Consider the following 26936-nt stretch of genomic DNA (forward strand, 5'->3'; position numbering starts at 1 on the left):
GGGGATCTGGTCTGCAGGTCTGACCTCCGGGTCCCAGAGTTCAAACTGTATCCCCACCAGGGAGAGGATTTCTGGTCCCAATTCACCCACAGGGAGCCCAAGCTGGGTCTATGTCTCTCAGCCTCTGAGTCAGCACCGTTCTCCTGGGAACACGGTGTCAGCAGCACCTGGGAGGGCGGGCGGGTAGGGAGCTCACAATCTGAGTTCCCCTGAGTCAGCTGTAGGGTCCCAAAAGGGAAGGTCCCATTCCCTGGAGGTGCCTCCGGCTGGTGGCTGTATTGTCTCTCTGGGCAGCCGAGGGTAGGGTCAGCAGAGGGGTGGAGGAGGCAATATGGCACCTGCCGCACGGCTCGGGTCTGTGCACGCAGAGGTGCCCGGAGGAAGTTGGGAACCTGGTGTCACGTCTGCTACAGGTTCACCGCTGGCTAGCAGCAGCCATGTCTGGACTGATGTCCACAGGTCTCTCCACCCTCTGGGGAGCCCACCACCAGTCCCAAATGCAGGGGGGGGAACAGCAAATCCACCTACCCTTGCCGCTGGTCTCCAGGCTGCTCTGGTGGTCTCAGCCTCCAGTTCTCCTCCGCAGCCTCCTCCCATGGAGTCTCCCGGGGTCTCAGGTCCCCTCCCTCCGGCCCTCGTCCGCTGTATGCTCGTCTTCTTGCTTCTTTCCTCTAATTTCTGCTAGCATTTGTCTTTTCTGCAGAGACACTCTGTCTGGCCGTGTTATTTGTCCGCCATCTTGCTCCACCCCCCTATTTGTTTTTAACACAAAGTTTTTTTTAAAAAAAGGATCCCCCCAAAACTGGAACAAGTATGACAAAGTAAGTAAAAGAGAACATAATAAATGAACTAATAAAGATAAAAGTAGGAATTAATGGAACAGAGAATAGAATAGAATAGACCTAATTAGTGAATCAGAATCCTTGCTTTTTTAAAGATGAATAATATAGACAAACCACTAGCCATGTTGATCAGAATAAAACAGAGAAAGCAAAAAGCTACAAAATAAATAATGAGGAAATAACTATTACAAACAAAAATTGTACTCTATTTTATATTTTGAATTTCATTAAGAAAAAATTTGTGAGAATTTTTTATTCTCTTATGATATAGATATCTATATAATCTCAACTTTGCCCCTTGGGCCATCAAGTTTAAATTATTTATTCTCTAGTTATCTATAGAAGATTGCCAACTCCTGCAGAATTGCCAACCCCTAAAGAATTAATGATAAAACTACCTCAAAAATAATATAATTCATCAAAGTATCAGTATATAAAATTAATACACAGAAATCAGTAGCTTTCATACATATAAAGAATAGCCAGAGGACATGACAGTAGACAAAATATCATTTACAATAGCAGGAAAGAAGAAAAAATATTTGGGAATAAACAATTGGAAATGTATAAAACTTATACAAGAAAAAGCTTAAACACTCCTGAGAGACACAAATGAAGACCTGAGCATATGGAATGGCATGCTTTGTTTGTGGATAGGATGACTCAACTTCATAAAGATGTTCGGTCTCCCTAAATTACAAATGTATCATAATCCCAATAAAAACACCAATAAGTTTATTTATTGACATAGACATGCTGATACTAAGTTATTTATTCATTTATGAGATAGGATCTCATTCTGTCACCCAGGCTAGAATGCACTGGAGTGATCATAGCTCATTGCAACCTCAAACTCTTGTGTTCATGTGATCCTCCCACCTTGCCCTGCAATGTGCTGGTATTACAGGCATGAGCCACCATTCCCAGCCCTGATTCTAAGTTCATATGAAGAAACAAACATGAAAGAATAGCCAGGAAAACAATAAAACAAAGAAACAAATAAACAAACAAACCTATGAGAGGGAAGTAGCCCTGCTAGACATTAAAATATACATTAAAATGCCTTTAAGTAAAACAGTGTGATACTGGTGCACAAATGGACAAATAGACCAATGCAATAAATTTTTGTAGTTTACAAAATTTTTTGTAGTTTACAATAAAATGCCTTTAAGTAAAACAGTGTGATACTGGTGCACAAATGGACAAATAGACCAATGCAATAAATAGAAACTACAAAAATAGGTCCAAATTGGTATGAAAATTTAGTATAAGGTAAAGATGGCATCTTGAATCTTTGGAATAAAGATGGCCCTTTTAATAAATGGTGCTTAGACAACTGGAAAGCTATTTAGAAAAAGATAAAGTAGATCCGTATCTCACATTATACACAACAATAAATTCCAAACGTATAGGTGTCTAAATATAAAAAAAATGAACCTAATCAAGTATTAAGAGAAACCATGGGAGAATTTCTCTTTAGCCTCAGTGATGGGAAAGATTTCCTAATATGACTCAAAACAAGGCATTTTTTTAAAAAAAATTTAAAATTGATAAATTTGACTTCATAAATTTTATAATTAAAAAACTCTTTACATGGTTAAAAATCATAAAAAACCAAAAGACAACTAATAAATTGAGAAAATCTTTGCAACCTATATTGCAGATTAAGGGTTACTATCTCTAATATATACATAACCCTTAAAATTGAGGAACAAAGGATCAAAAATCTAATACAAAATTATACATTTCTCTATTTCCAGGATACATTTATTTATTTATTTATTTATTTATTTATTTATTTATTTATTTTTGAGACAGAGTCTCGCTTTGTTGCCCAGGCTAGAGTGAGTGCCGTGGCGTCAGCCTAGCTCACAGCAACCTCAAACTCCTGGGCTCGAGTGATCCTTCTGCCTCAGCCTCCCGGGTAGCTGGGACTACAGGCATGCGCCACCATGCCCGGCTAATTTTTTATATATATATCAGTTGGCCAATTAATTTCTTTCTATTTTTATAGTAGAGACGGGGTCTCGCTCTTGCTCCGGCTGGTTTTGAACTCCTGACCTTGAGCAATCCGCCCGCCTCGGCCTCCCAAGAGCTAGGATTACAGGCGTGAGCCACAGCGCCCGGCCTATTTCCAGGATACATTTATTTTTAAGTGAAAAAAATATAATGCAGAAGAGTTCATACTGTACTAATTTATGTGTATGAAATCAAGGGAAACAAGAGCACATGAATCTCGACTTATTTCTACAGAAAGAAACACAGAAAAGATAAAACAGAAACAAACAAAATCAGTTACTTATAAGGAGTTAAGTGAAAGGGGTGGGGAAGAAGGGAAAGTTTATCCTTCTTGTGTATACCTTTTTAACAGTGTTGACTTGGATAATCATGTTAATGTTCATAGAACTAAAGGAAAGAATGATTACATAAGTAAAAGTAGATAGGATGATATTGCTATATCAAATAGATAATATCAATAAAAGCATAGCAATTATAAGAAAAAGAACCAAAGGAAAATTCTGTAGGTGCAAAACAAAATAACTGAAATAAAATATTCATTAGAGAGGCTCAGCAGTAGAGTAGTTCAACTGGCAGGAGAAAGAATTAGAAAACTTAAAGATAGATAATAGAGACTATGCAAGCTGAAAAACAGAGAGAAAAAGAACTAAGAAAAGGGAACAGCACCTCAGAAAAATGTGAGAAACTATCAAATTTACCAACATATGTGTAATATGGATCCCAAAGAGAAAGAAGAGAAAAGGAGCAGAAAAAAAAAATTTGAAGAAATAATGGCAGAAAACTTCCCAAATTTATTTAAAAATATAATGTATATAGGAAACTCAATGAACTCCAAATAGGATTATATTTAACTAAAGAGGTAAAAGAGCTCTACAGGGAGACTGAGGAAGGAAGTAGTAGAGTGCATAAAGAGATGAAAAAACATACCATGCTCGTGGGTTGAGATAACCAACATTGTTAAAATGTCTATACTACCCAAAGTGATCTACAGATTCAATGCAATCCCTATTAAAATACCAACATCATCTTTCACAGATATAGAAAAAATAATTTTACGCTTTGTATGGAACCAGAGAAGACCCCATATAGCAAAGGCAATTCTAGGCAATAAAAACAAAATGGGAGGTAACAATTTGCCAGATTTAAAACTATACTGCAAGGCTGTAGTAATTAAATCAGCTTGGATTCGCACAAGAATAGGGACATTGACCAGTCCCTATAGGAGACTGAACAGAACCGAAAACCCAGATATAAAACCATCCTCATATAGCCATCTAATCTTCAACAAAGCACACAAAAACACACTGGGGAAAATTATCCTTATTCAATAAATGGTGCTGGGAAAACTTGATAGCCACATGTAGAACACTGAAGCAGGATCCACACCTTTCACCTCTCACAAAAATCAACTCAGGCTAGGTAACAGACTTAAACCTAAGGTATGAAACTATTAGAATTCTAGAGGAAAACGTTGGAAATACTCTTCTAGACATTGACCTAGGCAAAGAATTTATGAAGAAAACCCCAAAGGCAATCACAGCAACAACAAAAATAAATAAATGAGACCTGATCAAACTAAAAAGCTTCTGCACAGCCAAAGAAACTGTCACGAGAGCAGACAACCTACAGAATGGGACAAGATTTTCTCATGGCACACATCTGATAAGGGGCTGATAACTAGAATCTATTTAGAACTCAGGAAAATCAGCAAGAACAAATCAAACAACCTTATCAAATAGTGGGAAAAGGACATCAACAGAAACTTTTCAAAGGAAGACAGAATAATGGCCAACAAACATATGAAAAAATGCTCAACATCTCTAATCATCAGGGAAATGCAAATCAAAACCACAATGAGATATCACTTATCTCCAGTGAGAATGGCCTTTATCAAAAAGTCCCAAAACAATAAATGTTGGCATGAATGTGTAGAAATGGTAACACTCCTACATTGCTGGTGGGACTGCAAACTAGTTCAACCTCTGTGGAAAGCAATATGGAAGATACCTTAAAGCGATACAAGTAGATCTACCATTTGATCCAGCAATCCCACTACTGGGCATCTACCCCAAAGAACAAAAGACACTCTATAAAAAAGACACCTGCACTCGAATGTTTATAGCAGCACAATTCACAATTGCAAAGATGTGGAAACAACCCAAGTGCCCATCAATACATGAGTGGATTAATAAAATGTGGTATATGTATACCATGGAGTACTATTCAGCTCTAAGCAACAATGGTGATATAGCACCTCTTGTATTTTCCTGGATACAGCTGGAACCCATTCTACTAAATGAAATATCCCAAGAATGGAAAAACAAGCACCACATGTACTCACCAGAAAATTGGTATTAACTGATGAACATCTAAGTGGACATATAGGAAAAATATTTATCAGGTGTGTGGCATTTAGGAGGGGAGGAGGGGATGGGTATATACATACATAATGAGTGTGATGGGCACCATCTGGGGGATGGTTACACTTGAAGCTCTGACTCGAGGGGTAGGGGGGTAAGGGCAATATACGTAACCTTAACATTTGTACCCACATAATGTGCTGAAATTTAAAAGAAAACTGTAAATCAAGGTTTCTACGTCCAGCAAAGCTATCTTTCATAAAAATAAAGGAAATAAAGATATTTCCAGATAAACAAACAAAATTTGAAATTTTGTTGCTAGCATATCTACCTTACAAGAAAAACTAAAAGAAGTTCTTCAGACTGAAACCAAATCATCCCAGATGGTAATTCAGGTACACACACACGCACACACACACATAAAGAAAAAAACAGAGAACACCAGTAATTATGTAATTATAAAAGACTGTATAAATGTATATTGTCCCCTTTTTTCTCTTAGCTGATTAAAAAAGTAAATGTATAAAATATGTATATAATGTATTATTGTGCCTATAACATAGAAATGCAATATATTTGCTAAAAGAGGTGGGATGGAACAAAGCTGTATTGCCCTAAGAAAATATAGATAATAAAGCAATAATTATAACAATGTGCTCATGTTATTAATAGACATAATATGCATAACACCAATATCATTAAAATGGAGAAAAGAAAATTGATCTATATAGGAGTAGTGTTTCTATATATCATTGTAATAAAGCTAGTATAATTCTGAAGGTGATTTTGATGTTAGATGTATATTGTAAACTCTAAAGCAACCACTAAAACATAACTCAACATATAGTGAAAAAATCATTAAAGAAATTTAAATGCTGCATTAGAAAATATTCACTTAATGAAAAAGAAACCAATAAAGAAAGAATAGAGAAACAAAAAATTAAAACATATATCAAAGAAAAAATAAAATAGTAGACATAAATACAATTATATCAATAATAACAATAAAGGTGAACAAATTAAACAGTTCAATAAAAAAGCAAAGATCATGTGACTAGATTTGAAAATGATACAACTATATGTTTTCTATGGGAGACACACTTGAGATTTAAAGATCCAAATCACAAAATTTATAGAATCAATATTGCCAAAATGTCAACTCTACCTAAAGTGATCTACAGAATTAACACAATCCCTATCAAAATTCCACCATCATTCTTTACAGATTCAGAAAAAATAATTCTATGTTTCGTCTGGAACCAGAGAAGACCTTGTATAGCCAAAGCAATATTAAGCAAAAAGAACAAGTTGGGAGGCATCAGTCTGCCAGACATCAATCTTTACTACAAGGCTACAATAACCAAAACAGCATGTTACTGGCACAAGCACAGAGATATAGACCTTTGGAATAGGACACAGATCCCAGACATAAAGCCACCTCTTATTGTCATTTAATCTTCCACAAAGCAGACAAAAGTATACATTCAAGAAAAGAATCTCTATTCAATAAGTGGTTCTGGGAAAACTGGATATCCACATGCAGAAGATTGAAAATGGAGCCCCACCTCTCACCTCTCACAAAAATCAACTCATGTTGGATAACAGACTTAAACCTAAGGTGTGAAACCTTAAGAATCTGGAATAAAATGTTAGGAAGACTCTTTTAGACATTGGGCTAGGTAAAGAATTTATGAAGAAAACCACCAAAGCAATCACAGAAGCAACAAAAATAAACAAATAGGACCTGATCAAATTAAAAAGCTTCTGCACAGCCAAGGAAACTGTCCTTAGAGCAAATAGAAAACTTACAGAATGGGAGAAAATATTTTCATGCTACACATCCCATAAAGGACTAATAGCAAGAATCTATATAGAACTTAAGAAAATCAACAAGAAAAAATCAAACAACCCCATCAGTAAATGAGCAAATGGCATGAACAGAAACTTTTCAAAAGAAGACAGACGAATGGCCAGCAAAAATATGAAAAAGTGCTCAACATCTCTAATCACTAGGCAAATTCAAATGAAAACTACAGTGAGATATCACCTAACTCCAGGCGAGAATGGCCTCTATCAAAAAGTCCCAAAATAACAAACGCTGGCGTGGATGTGGAGAGATTGGAACACTCATACACTGCTGGTGGGACTGCAAATTAGTACAATCCCTTTGGAAAGTAATTTGGAGATACCTCAAAGAGATAAAAATAGAAATACCATTTGATCCAGCAATTGTACTACTAGGCATGTATCCAAAGGAAAGAAAGACATTCTATAATAAAGACATCTGCACTAGATTGTTTACAGCAGCACAATTTACAGTTGCAAAGATGTGGAAATAACCCAAGTGCCCATTAATACATGAGTAGATTAATAAAATGTGGTATATGTATACCATGTAATACTACTCAACTACAAAAAAAATGGTAATCCAGCACGTCTTATATTATCCTGAATAGAGATTGAGCCCATCCTTCGAAGTGAGTTATCACAAGGATGGAAAAACATGTACCATATGTACTCACCATCAAACTGGTACTAAATTGATTAACACTAAGATGCTCACATGATAGTAATACTCAATGGGCACTGGTCAGGTGGGTGGCTGGGGTTGTGGGGGCTAGAGCGGGTGGAGTGAGTAAACCCAAGCTAATGAAGACGGGGCGCACGGTATGGGGGAAGACACATTTGTGGCCCTGGCTTGAGTGAGGCAAATGCATTTCATCTAACCAAAATGTTTGTACCTCCATAATACTCTGAATTTAAATAAATGAATAAAGATCCAATTTAATTTAAAGTAAAAAGATATGTCCTACAAACAGCAATAACAAGAATGCTGGACTGCTCATACTAATATCAGACTAAATAGACTTCAAAACAAAAAAAAAATGTTACTAGAAATAAAGAGAGACATTTCATAATGATAAAAGGGTCCATCAGGAAGATACAATTGCAATGATTATCTAATGACAGAGCTCCAAAATGTATGAGGCAAACACTGACAATAAAAGTGAAAAATCACTCTACAATAATAGAGACTTCATAATCCATTTCCAATAATATATAGAACTAAACAGAAGATTGACAGGGAAATAGAAAATTTAGACAACATTATAAACCAACTAGAAAAAACAGACATACATATACAGTACACTCAACAACAACATATACATTGTTTTTCTTCTTTTATTTTCTTATTCTTTTTGAAACAGAGTCTCACTCTGTCACCCTGGGTAGAGTGCAGTGGCGTCATCATAGCTCACTGCAGCCTCCAACTCCTGGGCTCAAGTGATCCTCCTGCGTCAGCCTCCCAAGTAGCTGGCACCACAAGCACATGTCATGACACCTGGCTAATTGTTTTCTGGTTTTAGTAGAGAGGAGGGTCTTGCTCTTGCTCAGCCTGGTTTCAAACTTCTGAGTTCAAGCGATCCTCTCAGAGTGCTGAAATTACAGTTGTGAGCCACCACGTCCTGTCAAGAATATATATTCTTCTCAAGAGCACATGGAGCATTCTCAAGAATAGATCATATTTCTGGAAATGGACAGAAGAAAGAAAGAAAGAGAAAGAAAGAAAGAAAGAAAGAAAGAAAGAAAGAAAGAAAGAAAGAAAGAAAGAAAGAAAGAAAGAAAGAAAGAAAGAAAGAAAGAAAGAAAGAAAGAAAGAAAGAAAGAAAGAAAGAAAGAAAGAAAGAAAGAAAGAAAGAAAGAAAGAAAGAAAGAAAGAAAGAAAGAAAGAAAGAAAGAAAGAAAGAAAGAGAATAAAGAAAAAGAAAGAATAGATCATATACTATGCCATAAAACAAATCTCAAGAAATTTATAAGGATGGAAACAATACAAAGTATGCTTTTTGACCACATAGAATAAAATTAGAAATCAATAGCATGAAAAATTATGGGAAATTTACAAATATGTGAAAATTAAACAAAACTCACAAACAACAAATGTGTCAAAGAAGAGATCAAAAGGAAAATCAGAAAATACTTTGAGATAAATGAAAATGAAGATATAAGATACCAAAATGTAGAAGGTACAGATAAAGTGGTGTTCAAAGGAGAATTTATAACAAAAAATGCATATATTAAGAAAAAAGGAAGGCCAGGCATGGTGGCTCATGCCTGTAATTCTAGCATTCTGGGAGGCTGAGGCAAGAGGATCACTTGAGTCCAGGATTTTGAGGTTGCTGTGAGCTATGATGACACCACTGCACTGTACCCAGGGTGACAGAGCAAGACTCTGCCTCAGAACAACAAAAAGGGAAGATCTCTAATCAATAACCTAACCTTACACCTTAAGAAACTGGGAAAAGATGAGCAAAAGTAAATCAAGCAACTTGAAGAAAATAATAAATATTAGAGCAGAGATAAATGAAATAGATCATAAACAAAAGAATCAATGAAACCAAAAGTTGGTTCTTTGAAAAGATCAATGAAATTGAGAAGCCTTTAGCTAGATTGACCAAGGGGGGGAAAAAGGACTCAAATTACTAGAATAAAGAATGAAAGTGAGAACATTACAATTGAAGTTACAGAATTAAAAAGGATTATAAATGAAAACTATGTATGCCAATAAGTTAAATAACTTAGATGAAATGAACATATTCACATTCCTACCAAGATACAAGCCATTTAAATTGAATCAAGGAAAAACAGATAATTTGAATTGACCTATAATAAAAGAAGAGATTGAATCAGTAATAAAAAAACTCCCCACAAAGAAAAGCCCCAGAAGCTTTACCACTGAGTTCTAACAAACATTTAAGGACTAATTAAGTTTCATTTATCCAAGATGAAGACATTCTAGAGATCTTCTCTTTTTTCTTTATTTTTCTTTATTTTTTTAATATTTTAAAATTATTTATTTTTTTCTTTTATTTAATCCACTCCTAGTGTTTATCCTAGAAAAGAGATCTTCTCTTATGACATCATGTCTGTAGTTAACAACACTGTATTGTGCACTTAAAATTTTGTGAAGAGGATAAATCTCACATGAAGTGTTTTTATCACAGTAAGATATATGATAGATAGATAGATGATAAATAGATAGAAATTCTTCACAAACTCTCCCAAAAAGCAGAAGAGAAAGGAACACTTTACAATGTATTTTATGAGGTCACACTATTACCCTGGTACTAAAACCAGATAAAGAGGTCACAATAAAAGAAAATTATAGACCAATGAATCTTTTGAATATGGATACAGAAATCCTCCACAAAACACTAACAAAGCAAATCCCAAAACATAAAAATTAAAATTACACACAATGACCAAGTAGGATTTATCACAGAAATGCAACATCCAAAAATCAATTAATGTAATATATTGTATCAATGAAATAAAAAACAAAAATCACATGATCATCTTGACATATGAAGAAAAAGCATTTGACAAATATAAATAATACACTAAAAAACTATTAGGAGTAATAAATAAGTTCCACAAGTTTGGAGGATATAAATGATATACAAAAATCAATTGTATTTTTATACACTTGCAATGAGCAATTCAAAAATGAAATTAAGAAGACAATTCCACTCAAAATAGCATCAAAAATAATAAAATACTTGGGAATAACTTACTCAAATAAGTATGAGGTTTATACAACGAATATTATAAAACATTGTTGAAACAATTTTAGAAGACTTAAATCAATGGGAAGACATCCTATGCTCATGGATTAGAAGACTTAATTTTGTTAACATGGCAATACTTCCTCAATTGATCTACAGAATCAAATCAATCACTACCAACATTCCAACTGCGTTATTTTCAGAAATTGACAAGCTGATCTTAAATTCATATGAAATTGTAGGGGGCCCTAAATAGCCAAAACAACCTTTGAAAAGAAGAACACAGTAGGAGGACTCACATTTTTTATTTTAAGGCTCACTACAAAGCTACAATAGTCAAGACAGTGTTGCACTGGCATAAAACTAGACATATAGATCAATGCAATAAAACTGAGAGTCCAGAAATAAATCCATACATTTATGATCAATTAATTTTCAAAAAGAATATCAAAATAACGTAACAGAGAAAGGATAGTCTTTGCAATAAAGGATACTGGGACAACTGGATATCCACATGCTAAAGAATTAAGTTGGACCCCTACCTCAAACTATATATAAAAATTAACTCAAAATGCAAATGGATTATAGCCCTAAATGTACGAGCTAAAACTATAAAACTCTTAGAAGAAAGCATAGGAGTAAATCTTCACGACCTTGGATTTGGCAAAGTATTCTTAGACATGACACCAGAGTACAAGCAACAGGTGGAAAACTAAATAAATTGCACTTTATCAAAATTTGAAACTTTCTGTTTCAAAGTACACCCTTAAGAAAGTGGGGGAAAAAAGAACAGACAGAATGGGAGAAAATATTTGCAAATCAAATGTCTGATAAAGTATTTGTATCTAGAGTGTTTAAAGAACTCTTACTACTCAATAATACAAAGACTAGTAATCCAGTTTTAAAATGGGCAAAGGATCTAAGTCAATATTTCTCCAAGGAAGGTATACAAATGGATAATAATAATGTGAAAATATGTTTGATGTCATCAGTCACTAGGGAAATGCAAATCAAACCAGAATGATATACCACTTCATACCCACTAGGATGGCTAGAATTAAAAAGTCAGATACTCATAAGCGTTAGAGAGAAGGTGAGGAAATGGGAACCCTCATACACTGCCAGGGTGAATGTAAAATGGTGCAGCCACTGTGGAAAATAGTCTGGCATTTTGTCAAAGGATTAAACATAGAGTTAACATAGGACTCAGGAATTCCACTTTTAGGTATAAACTGAAAAGAATTGAAAACAGGTATTAAAGGAAAACTTGTACATGAATGTTTCATAAAAGGATTATTTAGAACAGCCAAAAGGTGGGAACAATCCAAATGTCCATCAATAGATTATCTGTGACTATACTAAAAATTGTTCACTTTGAATGGGTGAATTGTATAATATGTGAATTTTTATATCAATAAAGCTTTTCTAAGAAATTAAAAATGAGTAATGATAAAGAATTACACATTAAAAATACAGACAAAGGATATGTAAAGGAAATGCAAATGGTCAATGCACAAGATGTGGTACTGACCTCATTAGTAGTCAGAGAAATGTAAAATAAAGCAATGAAATACTTTTTTATTGAACTACATCAGATTAGCAAGAATTAAGAGAGAATAAAATATATGATGCTTGAAATAACTGCAGAGAGATGGTCTTTTTGCACATTGCTGGCTAGAATTTAAACTGCTAAATATTTTTGGAAAGCACAATACTCATGTTCATTAAATTTAAAATACTCATACTGTTTGACTTCCTGGCCCCTTGTTTAAGACTCTAGCTCACAGAAACAAAGTATGTGTGGCTATGCTTAAAAGAATCCTTGTAACAGGTCCCATTTGTTTATTTTTGTTGCTGCTGTGATTGCCTTTGGGGTCTTCTTCATAAATTCTTTCCCTAGGCTGATGATGTCTATAACAGCTTTCCAACATGTTCTTCTAGAATTGTTACAGTTTCATGCCTTAAGTCTGTTATCCATCATGAGTTGACTTTTGTGAGAGGTGAAGATCCTGTTTCAGTCTTCTACATGTGGCTATCCAATTTTTCCAGCATCATTATTGAATAGGGATTCTTTTCCAAAGTGTATGTTTTTGTCTGCTTTGTCAAAGATCAAATGGGAATATGAGGATAGTTTTATATCTGGGTTCTCTGTTCTGATCCATTGGTCTATGTCTCTTGTAGGGACCTAATCAAATTAAAAAGCTTCTATACAACCAAGGAAACTTTCATCATAATGAATAGACAACCTACAGAATAGGAGAAAATATTAACATTCTGCACATCTGATAAAGGGCTGATAACTAGAATCTATATAGAGCTCAGGAAAATCAGCAAGAAAAAAATCAAACCACCCCATTAAAAAGTGGGGAAAGGACACGAACAGAAACTTTTCAAAAGAAGATAGACTAATGGCCAACAAATATATGAAAAAAATGTTCAACATCTCTAATCATCATGGAAATTCAAATGAAAACCACCATGAGATATCACTTAACTCCAACAAGAATGGCTTTTCTTTAAAAAAGCCCCAAAACAATAAACGTTGGCATGGATGCAGAGAGATAGGAACACTCCTGCACTGCTGGTGGGACATCAAACTAGTACAACCTCTGGGGAAAGTAATATAGAGATACCCCAAAGAGATACAAGTAGAACTACCATTTGATCCAGTAATCCCATTACTTGGCATCTATCCAAAGGAAAAAAAAAGACATTCTATAAAAAAGACATCTGCACTAGAATGTTTACAGCAGCACAATTCACAATTGCAAAGATGCAGAAACAACCCAAGTGCCTATCAATCCATGAGTGGATTAATAAAATGTGATATATGTATACCATGGAGTTCTACTCAGCCACAAAAAACAATGGTGATCTAGCACCTCTTGTATTATTCTGGATAGAGCTGGAGCCCATTCTAAGTGAATTATCCCAAGAATGGAAAAACAAGCACCAAATGTACTCACCAGCAAATTGGTTTCACTGATCAACACTTAAGTGCATATATAGTAATAACATATATCAGGTGTAATGCAGATGGGAGGGAGGAGGAAGGGATGGGTATATTCACACCTAATGGGTGCAGTGCACCCATCTAGGGCATGGACACACTTGTAGCTCTGACTGGGGTGGTGCAAAGGAAAAATATGTATCCAAAGTGTTTGTACCCCCATAATATACTGAATTTTTTTAAAAAGACTCTTTACTGCAGCATTGTTACAACAAAAGGACAATGAGTTAGAAATGGAGAGATGTCTTTAACACCTTTTTTCTTTTTCTAATTCCATCTTTTTTTTTTTTTTTTTTTTTACAGAGTCTTCCTCTGTTGCCTGAGCTAGAGTGCAGTGGCATCATCATAGCTCACAGCAACCTCAAACTCTTGGGCTCAAGCGATCCTCCTGTCTCAGCCTCCTGAGTAGCTGGGACTACAGGTGCACACCACCACGCCGGGCTAATTTTTCTATTTTTAGTAGAGACAGGGTCTCTTTCTTGCTCAGGCTGGTCTCGAACTCCTGACCTCTAGCAATCCTCCCACCTTGGCCTCCCAGAGTGCTGGGATTACAGGCGTGAGCCATCATGCCCAGCCTGACGCTGTGTTGAGGAAAAAGTAAGTTTCAGAGTAAGAGTCTAGTTTGATTTAACTTGTAAAAACAAACAGCAATAAATGCATTTGGAAATACACACACATATGTTTAGGTATGTGAGCATGGAAACACATATAGATGGATATATAATTATGTACCTACCCTTTTGTGTAGTTTTGTATTATGTCGCTAGTTTCAATGAAAAGGTATTACATTTGCAATCTGAACAACGGGGAAATTTTTAAATTAAGAAGAGAGAGTGTGGGTAGGATAATATGAAATGGAACGGTCTTCCAATGGCCGTTTTTATGTGCGCTCCTCTTACAGATAGTGCGGCAGCACGAGAGTCGCGTCTACGCGGGAGATTACAGTAACCCAGTTGTCAGTGATGAGTCAGACTGCGTGGTGCTGATGCTGCTGCCATTTCATCACCTTTGCGAGCGCTGCATCCATCCCTCTGTTCTCCCAGTGCCTAGGCCTACCTCGCTTCGGGCTCCCAGGCCAGGGATGTGCCCGCGGCTGAGCTAGATCGGTCCCAGCCAAGCTGTCCGAGGCCTCGGCGGCGGGGCGCCCCCTCTCGCCGCCCCAGGCCAGAGCCAAGGAAACCGGCCAAGCCGCGGCCATGGAGGCCATTTGGCTATACCAGTTCCGGCTCATTGTCATTGGGGATTCCACGGTGGGCAAGTCCTGCCTGATCCGCCGCTTCACCGAGGGTCGCTTTGCCCAGGTTTCGGACCCCACCGTGGGGGTGGATTTTTTCTCTCGCTTGGTGGAGATCGAGCCAGGAAAACGCATCAAGCTCCAGATCTGGGATACTGCCGGTCAAGAGAGGTTCAGGTGGGAGCGTACCCCGGGCCGTGAGCAGTGGAAGGGTCTTTGGGGCTTGCAGCCACTGGGGAGAAAGGACTTCCTGGTCCTAGTCGCGGTCCACTGGGGGCCCACACCAAGGCTCTGAGGGGTTCTGCTGAAGCCCATCTTTGGCTAACCAGGAGTTCAGTGCAGGGAAAGAAGCGCCCTGGCAGGGAAGGCCGGTCAATAGCACATATGTTAGCCAAAGGTGGCTAATAAACTAGCTGGAATTAGCCACTGTAATTCATCAATCTCAGTCCCTGTGTTACATACTTTCAAAAATGTTCCCAGGTCATCCTAACACAACTGACAGAGATAGAGAAGAGAGAGATAGAGAGAGAGAGAGAGAGAGAGAGAGAGAGAGAGAGAGAGAGAGAGAGAGAGAGAGAGAGAGAGAGAGAGAGAGAGAGAGAGAGAGAGAGAGAGAGAGAGAGAGAAGAAGAAGAAGAAGAAGAAGAAGAAGAAGAAGAAGAAGAAGAAGAAGAAGAAGAAGAAGAAGAAGAAGAAGAAAAGAGATATATCAATACATGTGTATTTTAATTTATTTCTATATCTATCTATATGCATACATAGGCTAACATATGTCCTAACATAAAGGAAACAGTAAGATACTGATGAATTGATTGATTCCTTCTTACAACTAGCACACATTCAGTGATCAGTGATCATATACTATGTGCCAGTTACTGGGCTTGTTTCTGGAGAAATAGCATGAGGAAACTCACACAAGGGGATGCCATGTAATCAAAACAGACAAAGCCCCTTCCCTCCAGGAATTTCTGTGCTAGCATAATTGGGGGAAATAGATAATCAGCAATGACACAAATAGGTCATATTTGTATGCCCACTCCCTACTGTAACACTTGGCACATAATGAATAATCAGTGGTGAATATGTTTAATTTTCTCTTACAACCCTTTGCCTTTCTTTTGTAGCATGTATCATTTGTAATTATATGTATAAACACAGAGGAGGAAAGGTTAACTGGAGAAAATCAGACCATATGAGTATGACTGCCCAAGCAAAAACAGGAAATGCCCAGAAATAGGAAACAGCATGTATAAAGACAGAAGTGAGAGAAAGCAGAGTGTACACAGAAATTTTTGCAGAGAACAATTTGAACTAAAGTCAAATAGAGCAGCAGGAACCAGATCAAGAGTACTCAATAGTCCATGTTTATGATCATTTGTTCATTTATCTATTGAACAATAATTGAGCATATAAGATACTGGTTAGGCAATTCAAAGGGGTAGAGAGAAGAGATAATTACAAACTTAAGTGTCTCCAACTCCCCACTTCCACAAACAACACTGTGGCAAATATCCTTGTTACAGGTTCACTTTGAACTTGTGACTGCATTTCTCAGAAGTGAAGAAAGGTGTCTTTTATATGTTTGTTGAAATTTCTTTCTGTTTGAACCGCCTGTTCATATCCACTGCTTATGATTTATTGGACAATATGTATTTATAAGAGTTCTTTACAGATTGATAATGTTAACTCTTTTCTGTCATGTATGTTGTAAGATATATTCCCAGTTTGTCATTTGTCTTTTCACATTAGATTTTTTTTTTATGTAGGGAAGATTTTATGTTTTATGTAGCCTTATGTCATGCTTAGAAAGGACTTTACTTTCTTTGCTAAATACAGTTAATGTAATAATATATTCTAGAGTTTTTTCAGGGATCTACAGCTTGCTTATTGATTTCTTGAGCTCTCCACAAATCAAAACATTTGTTCATGTCTAATTTTCTGGTACACCTACCATTCTCCATGAATCTTCAAACTTAAGGGGATTATAAACGTTTTCAGTCCCCAGAGCTGATTTGCCTGATTCTGCAGGCTCAAACTCATTTGTAAGGTTTTCTCTTACCATCATCGAACTTGAACTGTGATTCCCCTGGACAATGTTTGTTCTGTTAACATTGAGTCATTTCCCTTAAGCCTTAAGCTATTGAGTCCCTCATTATCTTCTTCATCCAAGGAGACAGAAAACCTAAAAATAGACATAGACCCCAAAATCACACTAGTCTAAAACAAGTGATTGTAGAGGCAAATAGTTCTACACCCTCTAAAAAGATTTAATGCACTCTAAGCAAAGTGCCATAATGTATATTTTATAATGAGGCTCTTCAAATCAAGAAGTTAAAATATGTGGTTTCTCCTGTTTAAGAAGTACAGTAAATGTGTAATAGGTTTTAGAAATATTCTAATTATAATTATTTAGATAAATATTATTTTAAGGGACAGCTTTAGCTATTTAGGCACTTTTGCCAAGCTGGTGGCTCCTGAGTTGGCCTTTTTGAGATGTGTGAGGAAGTTAGTCTGACCCTTCAGAGGCACTTTGCCCTTGAACTCTTCACCATCCTACTTTTTCCCATTCCCACATGGCCTGGAAAATAAAAAACAAAATTGTGTTTCTCCTCACAGAAGAGATTGAGGACCCCTGTTTGATAACAATTATAATAGTAGTAATGGAAAGAGAAACATGTTAATGATGATAAATGGAAAAAAATGGAATATATTGCAAGATATGTATACATACTTATAAATATTTTGTAAGTATTATAAATTTGTTTGTAGTTTTTAAAAAATCCTGTTTCAACTACTAGCATTTGTAATGAACTCTCCATGTCACAGAACACTTTAACATCCATTATTTCATTTTGCCTCATGATGACCCTGTGACTTAGGTATCCTAATTTGTAGAAAAGGAAGTCTCTGTCAGATTTGGGGATGGGAGGTTACTTGTGGTTCTGCCTGAAGGCAGGAAATAGAACTCAATCAAACTCAAGGTCACTTTCCAGTGCTGAATCAAAGGAAAAATGCCTGAAAGTCCATGAGCATGCATTTCTAGAAGACACTGTCTCAAAGTTTTGCACAATTGAAAATTTACATGTCATTATTATTATGGAAATGGCATTTGTATTCCCTTGTTTAAAAAAAAAGAAAATCACTTTTACTAAAGGACTGTGTCACTAACCAGGAACTCTAGAATACACTGAATTCATTGACATGCAGGAGTTTGGGCACGGCCTTTACTCTTTACTTCTTTCTTGTGTTTTAGATCCATCACTCGCGCCTACTACAGGAACTCAGTAGGTGGTCTTCTCTTATTTGACATAACCAACCGCAGGTCCTTCCAGAATGTCCATGAGTGGTTAGAAGAGACCAAAGTACACGTTCAGCCCTACCAAATTGTATTTGTTCTGGTGGGTCACAAATGTGACCTGGATACACAGAGGCAAGTGACTCGCCATGAGGCCGAGAAACTGGCTGCTGCATACGGCATGAAGTACATTGAAACGTCAGCCCGAGATGCCATTAATGTGGAGAAAGCATTCACAGACCTGACAAGAGACATATATGAGCTTGTTAAAAGGGGAGAGATTACAATCCAGGAGGGCTGGGAAGGGGTGAAGAGTGGATTTGTACCAAATGTGGTTCACTCTTCAGAAGAGGTTGTCAAATCAGAGAGGAGATGTTTGTGCTAGTCAGTCCTTTTATTTCTAAAACATGCTCTCCCACGTGAACTGAAAAATGAGCAAAACGAATAGAATCCTTGTATGACTGAAGAGATCTCAACTTCCGTTTGGATACCAAGCGAGCCTCCTTCTCCTGGGGGCTCTGACAGGCTCAGGTATGGGTATATGGGGGAGCCTGGGTGCTGTGATGGAGGGACTAAATTGTTGACATGGGCTGGGCCAGGCACAGTTTTGTGGCCCATGCTGGGCAGTGGCTGCTCCATGTGCCCTTTGTGGACCACATGTTAAAAGCCTGGGCTTCAGGAAGCTAGGTCCCAGGAAAACATACCCACAGACAGGACAACTGTTCCTTGGTATTTCAGCTCATTCATAGGTCATGAACATAAAGAAATATGTAAAGGGGGAAAATTATCACATTGGGAACAATTAGCATAGCTTAAAAGAGACTATGAGATCAACTTATTCAGTGAGAATATCCCAATGTGTATGCTGGGTTTGGTTAAAATGTACCAATTAACTTCTAATAGCTCACCTGTAAAATGAGGGGCATGGGCCAGCTATCTGCTAAGGCCCTATCAAGGCCTGGTGTTTGAATAAAAATTATGTGACTGAAAAGGGAGGCTATCTACACAGTTATTATCACATTTGAGAAAATGTACACTCTTGTGATAGAATTACCAGCTATGTGAAAGAAATTGTCCCATACAAATTACCCTATAAGGAGAAGAGAGAAACACTGTAACCTAAATGTTATACCCTCTTTCCCCTCTAATCATGCCGGAGCTTTCACTGCATTGGAAGCAAACAGCCTGTTTCTTCAGGCACTTGGAAGCAACATCACAGTGATTGCCTCTGAAAATAGCCCTAAGGTAAACACTCACTCATCAGACCTGCTGCACAGGCAGCACTGTAATCCTTAAAAACAAGTTACAGTTACTTAGCTACTTATTTGATCATCATAACAGGCCTATTAGGTTTTTGTTCCCTTTTTGTTCCCTTTTTACAGAGTGGCAAACTAAGAGCCAGGGTACTCACTTGGCCAAGGTCAAGGACTCCTGACTCCTAGTTCTTTCTTTTCCACTGCATCATCCTGCTGTCAGATGAATAAACGATTATTAATGTGTTTACTTTGGAAGAGATATGACTGTACAATAAATGTTCTCTACATGTTAGGATATGTTTTCCTTATTGATTATAACTCAGCTATAATCCTGAGGGAAACTGAGAAGGAATCAAAGGTAAAGCCCATTCAGGTATTATTGACAAGAGGGCTTTAAACAAGTGAATAATTGCACAACTAAAAAGACATTAGAACTGTGTGGGCTAGAAGTGTTCTTGTCACTGAAACACAGTGGACATTTTATTGAAAAGAACCAAATATAGCAATGGGGAGTGGTATGGGGATAAAATACCCCACAGTGACATTGGCCACCTGTCTGCCATATACCTATACTGAGTTCCTGTCTACCCTAGAGAGTCAGTTCTTAATTCTCAGGTGAACAAACAGCTAAATGCAAGAGAAAATTGGAACAGCTAGCTTGAAGTTTCCATTATCTTCTTGAACAGAAGTGATGCTTTAAATTACTTTTGGGATTGTAGCCAGTTCAACTAAGCAAAAGCCATACTTTTCACAATAAAAACTATTCTGATTAGAGTTGGGTCTCTCATATCCATTGTGATAGGGAAGCCTAGGAATGGCAAGTTGCTTTGAGATATAGTATTGAACTTTAGTGTGACTGTGACTGAATCTGAAAGTTTGGGAATTTGCTTCAGCCAGAATAAAGAAGCCAAATAATGAAAATTATGGAAGACTATTCTGCCACCTACGCGCCAGTTGGATAAGCAAACCACCTGGACCAACTCACAGCAGCAACTGCAAGTGAACCGATCATCTCCATACTCATTTCACATGACCCGACTTGGGTGGGTAATTAAATTGCCAACTTTGTGGTTGTAGAAAGAAAATAAAAGATGGAAAACTTGGCTAACACAAAATTTGATCAACTACTGTAATTAATTAGGTTTAGAAGATTCTAAAAGCCAAATTATCCAGTGGATAAGTGAGAGATGACTGGATTCTTGTGAGTTCAAAAAAGGAAACAAAACTTCTCTACAGTTTTCTTGACTAAAATTACATTATATGTACACTTTTCCCATTCCTGGCATTTTTTAGGCAGGTTTAAAAATACTCAGCATAGAACCAGCAGAGGTGGCTGAGCTTAATTGCTTAAACAAATTCTAGAAACTTTAAAAATCATTTTATTAGAATTCAGTACTGTTGTCACTGCAATAAGTGGGTTTTAGAAAATAAGTGTGAAAAAATCAGGTGTTAATATAATACTAAGGATTAAAGCTTTAGAAGCTATTTTACTACATAGGTAAAGAAAAGATTAACTTGTAACAAAGACCACAACTGCATGTTGGATTAGATTGTCTCATATTCCAGGATAAAATGTACTGTATACTTTTCCTCACTTTGTTGTGCACTGTAATGAAATGTGAAAAAATGCTTTATTTAGCTGTATGTGAATGAAAATATGCTTATACTTAGTAAAATGACTGATTATGTGACTGTGAGATTCCAAGTGTGTGTTGTAGCTATTTCCAGAATCTGTCACTACAGCATAGCAACCATTACCAAGAATATCAATAAGTATATATTGTATATAGTATAGTACATAGTATATATCAATGATATATACTATGCACAATGGTATTCACCAGTATCTCAAAGCCAGAAAAAGAATATGATTTTTGAAAGTTACATGACCATCATATCAAAAGTCACTGAGACCTCACTACCTCCTAGCCAGCCCATGCCACTTTGAGAAAAGTTGGTTCTGTCAAGCCTAAATCTTTATCATTGAAATTTTTAATCAAGGATCTCAATTCTGTCACCAGGTAGCTGATTACAACTATTGTCTTCCTTGTAAAGTCTTCTTTCTTCCAGGCTAAATTGCCTCAGCTTTTTCAAATCCTACTATGGCATGCTTTTTGTGTCAGGATCACTTGGAGTGTGGGGCCCAGATTAGAACACAATAGTTCAGCACATTCCCCAGGGTTGATAGTACATATTTGGGGGAGGGTAGAAAAGGGAAAGATGTTCAATTCTGAGCCTGGACATAGATAAGCTAAGTTCTGTGAAGCTTTATCACTTTTATAGTTAGAGTGAATGGAAGGGAGGGTGGGAGCAATGAAAGAAGAAAGGAAAAACCAATAATGTAACAGTATTTGACATAGTTTATCACTGCCTTCTCCTTAAAATGCTCCCCAGGGCTTAATAATATTTTCTTCATTTATATTACTTCCCTTGGTAACTTCATGCAGCCCCATGGCTGTAAATACCATTATAAGCCAATGAGTCTTGAATTTGTATCTCCAATTTGTCTCTTTCCCATGGACTCCAGACCTTATAGCCAACTGCCAACCTGACATCTCCATTTGAATGTGTATCAGGCATCACAAATTTAGCATGTCCCAAATCAGCTTCCTAATCTTCCTCACCAAATCTGTTCCTCTCATAACCTCCTCCTCAGTAAATGGCAACTTTGTCCTTCCATGTACTCCTGACAAAAACAAACAAACAAACAAACAAAACCTTGGAGTTATCCTTGACTCCTCTCTTTCATAGTCTACATATGATCTACTGGGAAATTATACTGCTCTACATTAAAAGTATAACCAGAATCTGATGGCTTTTCACCATTTTCAGTGCCAACACACTGGTGCTGGCCACTATCACTAAGCTGAGTTATTGCTGCCACTTTTATTGTCTTCTCCCCTTTGCCATCTGCAGTCTATTCTCCATACAGCCACCAGAGGGAGCCTGATAAAACATGGGTTATAAGCAATCATCTCATAATCTCCAGTGGTTACCTGTGTTACTCAGCTTAAAACCCAAAGTCCTTCCAATGGCCTGCAGAAGAACCCTTAGAAATTAATTCCACACAAAGCACATTCTCACCTCAGGGCCTTTTTACTTGCTGTTCTCTCTCTCTGGAATTATTTTTCCTCAGCTGCATGGATTACTCTCTCACCTTCATCAAGTTCTGGAGCCAGTATCTTCCAAAATCTGCAAGAAGCTTCCTGCAAGCAGCCATGAAGACATGGCTCCAGAAGTCATTGCTGTCAGCTCAACCTAGAGTCTTAATCTTTAGTCTTCCCTGAGTAACAACAAAGTTTAGGGCATACAGAAAAGGGGGAAAAGACTTAAAAGGGGATAATGAAATCGTAGAGAGTACAGTTTTACAGAAGGGAGTGAAAGGTAGTATCACAATATAGAAATGGGTTCAGAAAGATAAGAACCAAAACGTATCCACAGGCTTTGAGGAAGTAGAAAGTCATGAGTGACCTTTGCCAACATAGCGTTGGTGGAATAATTTCTGCCTTCACCCAGCCTCTCAGGAAGTTGGTGTTCTCAATTTTGTTGGAGGCCCAATTCTTTTCTCTCTCCATCCTCTCCTTTTCCTAGATAAACTTAGCTACTCTTGTGACTTCAATTACTGTCTTTGCATTGCTGATTCCCAAATGAAGTACTCTAGCCGGCCTTTCTGAGCATTATACCAATACAGCCAACTTGCCTGCTAAGCACAACCACAAATGCCTCACACTCAACAAATCAAATACTGAAATCAATATCTATCAAACTGTTCTCCAACCACTCCAGTCTTACTCAGCTCTATAAATGATACTACCATCCATCACCTTGCTCAATGCAGAAATTTAGAAGTTATACTTAATTTCTCACTTACTCTCACCTCTCATACATATCAAATCCATCATCGAGCACTGTCAATTCTATTTTCAAAATATATCTGCCTGCCATTTTTCTCCATCTCTATTGCTATCACTTTTGTCCAAGCCACTATCAACTCTTACCTGAACTATTCATTATTTCCCTAATCTGTCTCTCTATTTCTTGTTCCCACCCCATGATACATTCTCACCATAACAGAAAGAGTGATCTTTTCACAACATAGATCAAGTCATTCTTCTGCTTAAAAGATGATTTCTCATCACATTTAGAACAAAATCCAAATAAACCTTACATTTCTTAACATGGCTACAAGGCTCAGCATGATCTGGCCCTTGCCTGCCTCTCCAGCTATGAGTTCTAGAAAAGTAGGAACCTTACTCATCTTGTTTACCAGCATTTCTCCTATCTCTAGAGTAATCAATAAATGCTGCAATGATTGTCTTCTTGTCCTACTTTAATCCAATGACCTTGACTTTTATTTCACTTCAGTAAAATAGGCACATGGCCCTGTCCTGGAGCATTACCAAATTTATACAGCCTCTGGAATTCTCTGATTATAAGCTCTGGTTGTCCACTCTCTCCCACAAGCCCTATTTTAAACATCTTTAGGACCTTTAGGCAATCAACCACTTCCCACTGTGCTATTACCTGTCTCACATACAATATATTTTCTCTAAATACATGAAGGCAGGAAATATGTCTGTTTTTGCTAATCATTATATCTCCATGGTTAATTAGTGCCTGTACATATTTGTTGAATGTGGTCAGGAGGAGAGTTGGTTGACATACTGAAGATGGCAGAGTGAAGACAGAAGAACACTGGGTCCCTGATGATGTCACTGAGCTACAAATTTAACTACTCTAGAACCACCCTATGTTAAGATGCCTTGTTATATGAGATAATAAATCCCATTTTAGTTTATGCTATTTTTTTCCACCTATAGTTGAAAGTCTCCTAACTGATACAATAGTATTTAACTGTATGGACATACATTATTTAATCAATCCTTATTAGGTTATGTGCACTTTTTTGCTGTCATAAAGCAATTCTACAATGCATATATACCTTTGTATATTTGACCAATTATCTCCTTGAGTCAAAATCCTAGAAGTACAACTTAAGAATCAAATATTACACACATTTAAAGTTTTGATATAATTGATCAGTTTGTGCTTTGGAAACATTTTACTGAATGCCCATGAACAGTGTATGATAATGTCTACATTGGGTATTATTGTCATCTTTTAACTCTGCAAATCTGAGAGGTGAATAATATATCAATATTTTTAAATGTGTATATCCTTAATTATTGGTTTTCTGATGCTTGCAGCTGAAATTAGTCCTACTAATAAAAGAGTACTGACATTTTTATTTGTTAGTATGATCTCCTTATATATGGAAGTTAGTTCTTTATCCATTACATGTTACACATTTTTTTAGGTTTTTCTGACTTTTGCAACTTTCTGATGGTTGTTAATACAGAAGTCTCTAATATTTAGGTGATTAAATCTGTTGTGCACAAGAAAATGGAAATAGTCTTTGTCTCAGAGTTGAGGAACTGGGTAGCTGGAGGACAAGATATGAGGAAGACTTAATTTCCATTGGATAACATTTTATACCTTTTGATTTTTAGACATGGTATACAAATGTTATCATTCTTGTACAGTAATGTCTTAATGTAAGTAAGTCTTAATGTTTTGTGGTAATAGTTTTAGGTTTAGACAGGCCTTCTCTACCTGAAAATTAGAAAACAGTTTTCCTATGATTTTCTATAATGGATTTGGGGTTCTCTTAGGAATTGACTTAGATATAGGATGCGGAGATAGGGATGACATCTATTTTTCCCAAATGGCTATTTGTCCCTGTACCATCCATAGAATATTATTTCTTTAATGATTGGAAATTTACCCCTTTAAAATATTAAATTGTATATATACATGGATCTGTTTTTGGACTTTGTTTTTTTAGTTCATTAATCTATTTTTCTATTCTTGTCCTAATACTACATTGTTTCAGCAATGGTAACTCTGTAGTATGTTTTTAATTATCTTTTGTCCGTACAAAATTGTCTTTGCTATTCTCATGCAGTATATTAGAACTTGCAAATAAATGGGTGACGTTTCCCCTAAGGTAGGGTTGGAATTTTTATTGAAATTACATTAATTTACTGATGTGGATGTATGACAGGAATGGATGTCTTTGCAATATTGCCCCTGAATATGTCATTCCATTATTTTAATCTTTAATTTATGCCTATCAGTAACTTTATAGTTCTAAGTTTAGCCATTTTCTGTTTATTCATAATTTATAACTTCTGCTATTATTTGAATGGTTATTTTTTATCAGTATATGTACTAATTGGTCATTGCTAGTGTATAGGAAATATATGAATTTGTTCATATCTTGTAACCAGATACCTTACTAAATGCTCTTATTATTATATTTCAAATAGTTTTTCAATTGATCTCTTCTGCTTTCCAGGTAGATATTATAATCTACATATAATAATAATGTTCTCTGTTCCTTTCTAATATTGATACTTTCTTTTTCTTATCTTTTTACACTGGCTATAACTTGGAGTAAAATGGTAAATAACAGCAGTGATGATGAGTACCTTTGTCTTTTTCCTACTGCTATAGGCTTCTAGACTTTTGATCTTAAATTATCTTTACTAGGCTATGGAATTTTTCATTGCATTACTATTTTACTCAGTGGTTTTATTAAGAATGTATGTTGACAGAATGGGAGAAAATTTTTGCATCCTATGCATCCGATAAGGGACTGATAACTAGAATATACTTAGAACTCACGAAAATTAGGAAGAAAAAATCAAATAACCCCATTAAAAAGTGGGCAAAGGACTTGAACAGAAATTTTTCTAAAGAAGACAGAAGAATGGCCAACAAACATATGAAGAAATGCTCAACATCTCTAATCATCAGGGAAATGCAAATCAAAACCACAATGAGATATCACTTAACCCCAGTGAGAATGGCCTTTATCAAAAAATCTCCAAACAATAAATGCTGGCGTGGTTGCGGAGAGAGAGGAACACTCCTACACTGCTGGTGGGACTGCAAACTAGTTCAACCTCTGTGGAAAGCAACATGGAGATACCTTAAAGCGATACAAGTGAATCTACCATTTGATCCAGCAATCCCATTGCTGGGCATCTACCCAAATGATACAGTGACACTCTACATAAAAGACACCTGCACTCGAATGTTTATAGCAGCACAATTCATAATTGCAAGGCTGTGGAAACGGCCCAAGTGCCCATCAATCCAAGAATGGATTAATAAAATGTGGTATATGTATACCATGGAGTACTATTCAGCTCTAAGAAACAATGGTGATATAGCACATCTTATATTTTCCTGGTTAGAGCTGGAACCCATACTACTAAGTGAAGTATCCCAAGAATGGAAAAACAAGCACCAGATATATTCTCCAGCAAACTGGTATTAACTGAGTAGCAC

General features: G+C 36.6%; 1 protein-coding gene and 1 long non-coding RNA gene across 2 annotated transcripts in view; one reads left to right on the forward strand and one right to left on the reverse strand.

The window, feature by feature from the left end:
- LOC105861952 (uncharacterized) overlaps positions 1-722 on the reverse strand; it is a 106282-nt gene extending 105560 nt beyond the window's left edge. Inside the window, exon 1 of the long non-coding RNA XR_001149812.2 lies at positions 529-722. This is a non-coding gene — a long non-coding RNA (uncharacterized LOC105861952). The remainder of the gene's footprint in view (positions 1-528) is intronic.
- Positions 723-14785: 14063 nt separating this feature from the next.
- RAB39B (RAB39B, member RAS oncogene family) lies at positions 14786-26425 on the forward strand. Its single transcript, XM_012755312.2, has 2 exons — positions 14786-15206; positions 18283-26425. The coding sequence occupies exons 1-2, from the start codon at positions 14992-14994 to the stop codon at positions 18707-18709; spliced, it is 642 nt and encodes a 213-aa protein (XP_012610766.1). The 5' UTR covers positions 14786-14991; the 3' UTR covers positions 18710-26425.
- The last annotated feature ends 511 nt before the right edge of the window (positions 26426-26936 follow it).

Source organism: Microcebus murinus, unplaced genomic scaffold (genome assembly GCF_040939455.1).
Source record: "Microcebus murinus isolate Inina unplaced genomic scaffold, M.murinus_Inina_mat1.0 scaf005_hap2_Mmur4.0, whole genome shotgun sequence".
Taxonomy (NCBI): domain Eukaryota; kingdom Metazoa; phylum Chordata; class Mammalia; order Primates; family Cheirogaleidae; genus Microcebus; species Microcebus murinus.

Bases quoted from the DNA above. Each gene is read 5' to 3' on its own strand.
- RAB39B (XM_012755312.2), top strand. From the start codon at position 14,992: ATGGAGGCCATTTGGCTATACCAGTTCCGGCTCATTGTCATTGGGGAT. The intron at 15,207-18,282 runs GTGGGAGCGTAC...CTTGTGTTTTAG, and splicing joins GCCGGTCAAGAGAGGTTCAG to ATCCATCACTCGCGCCTACT.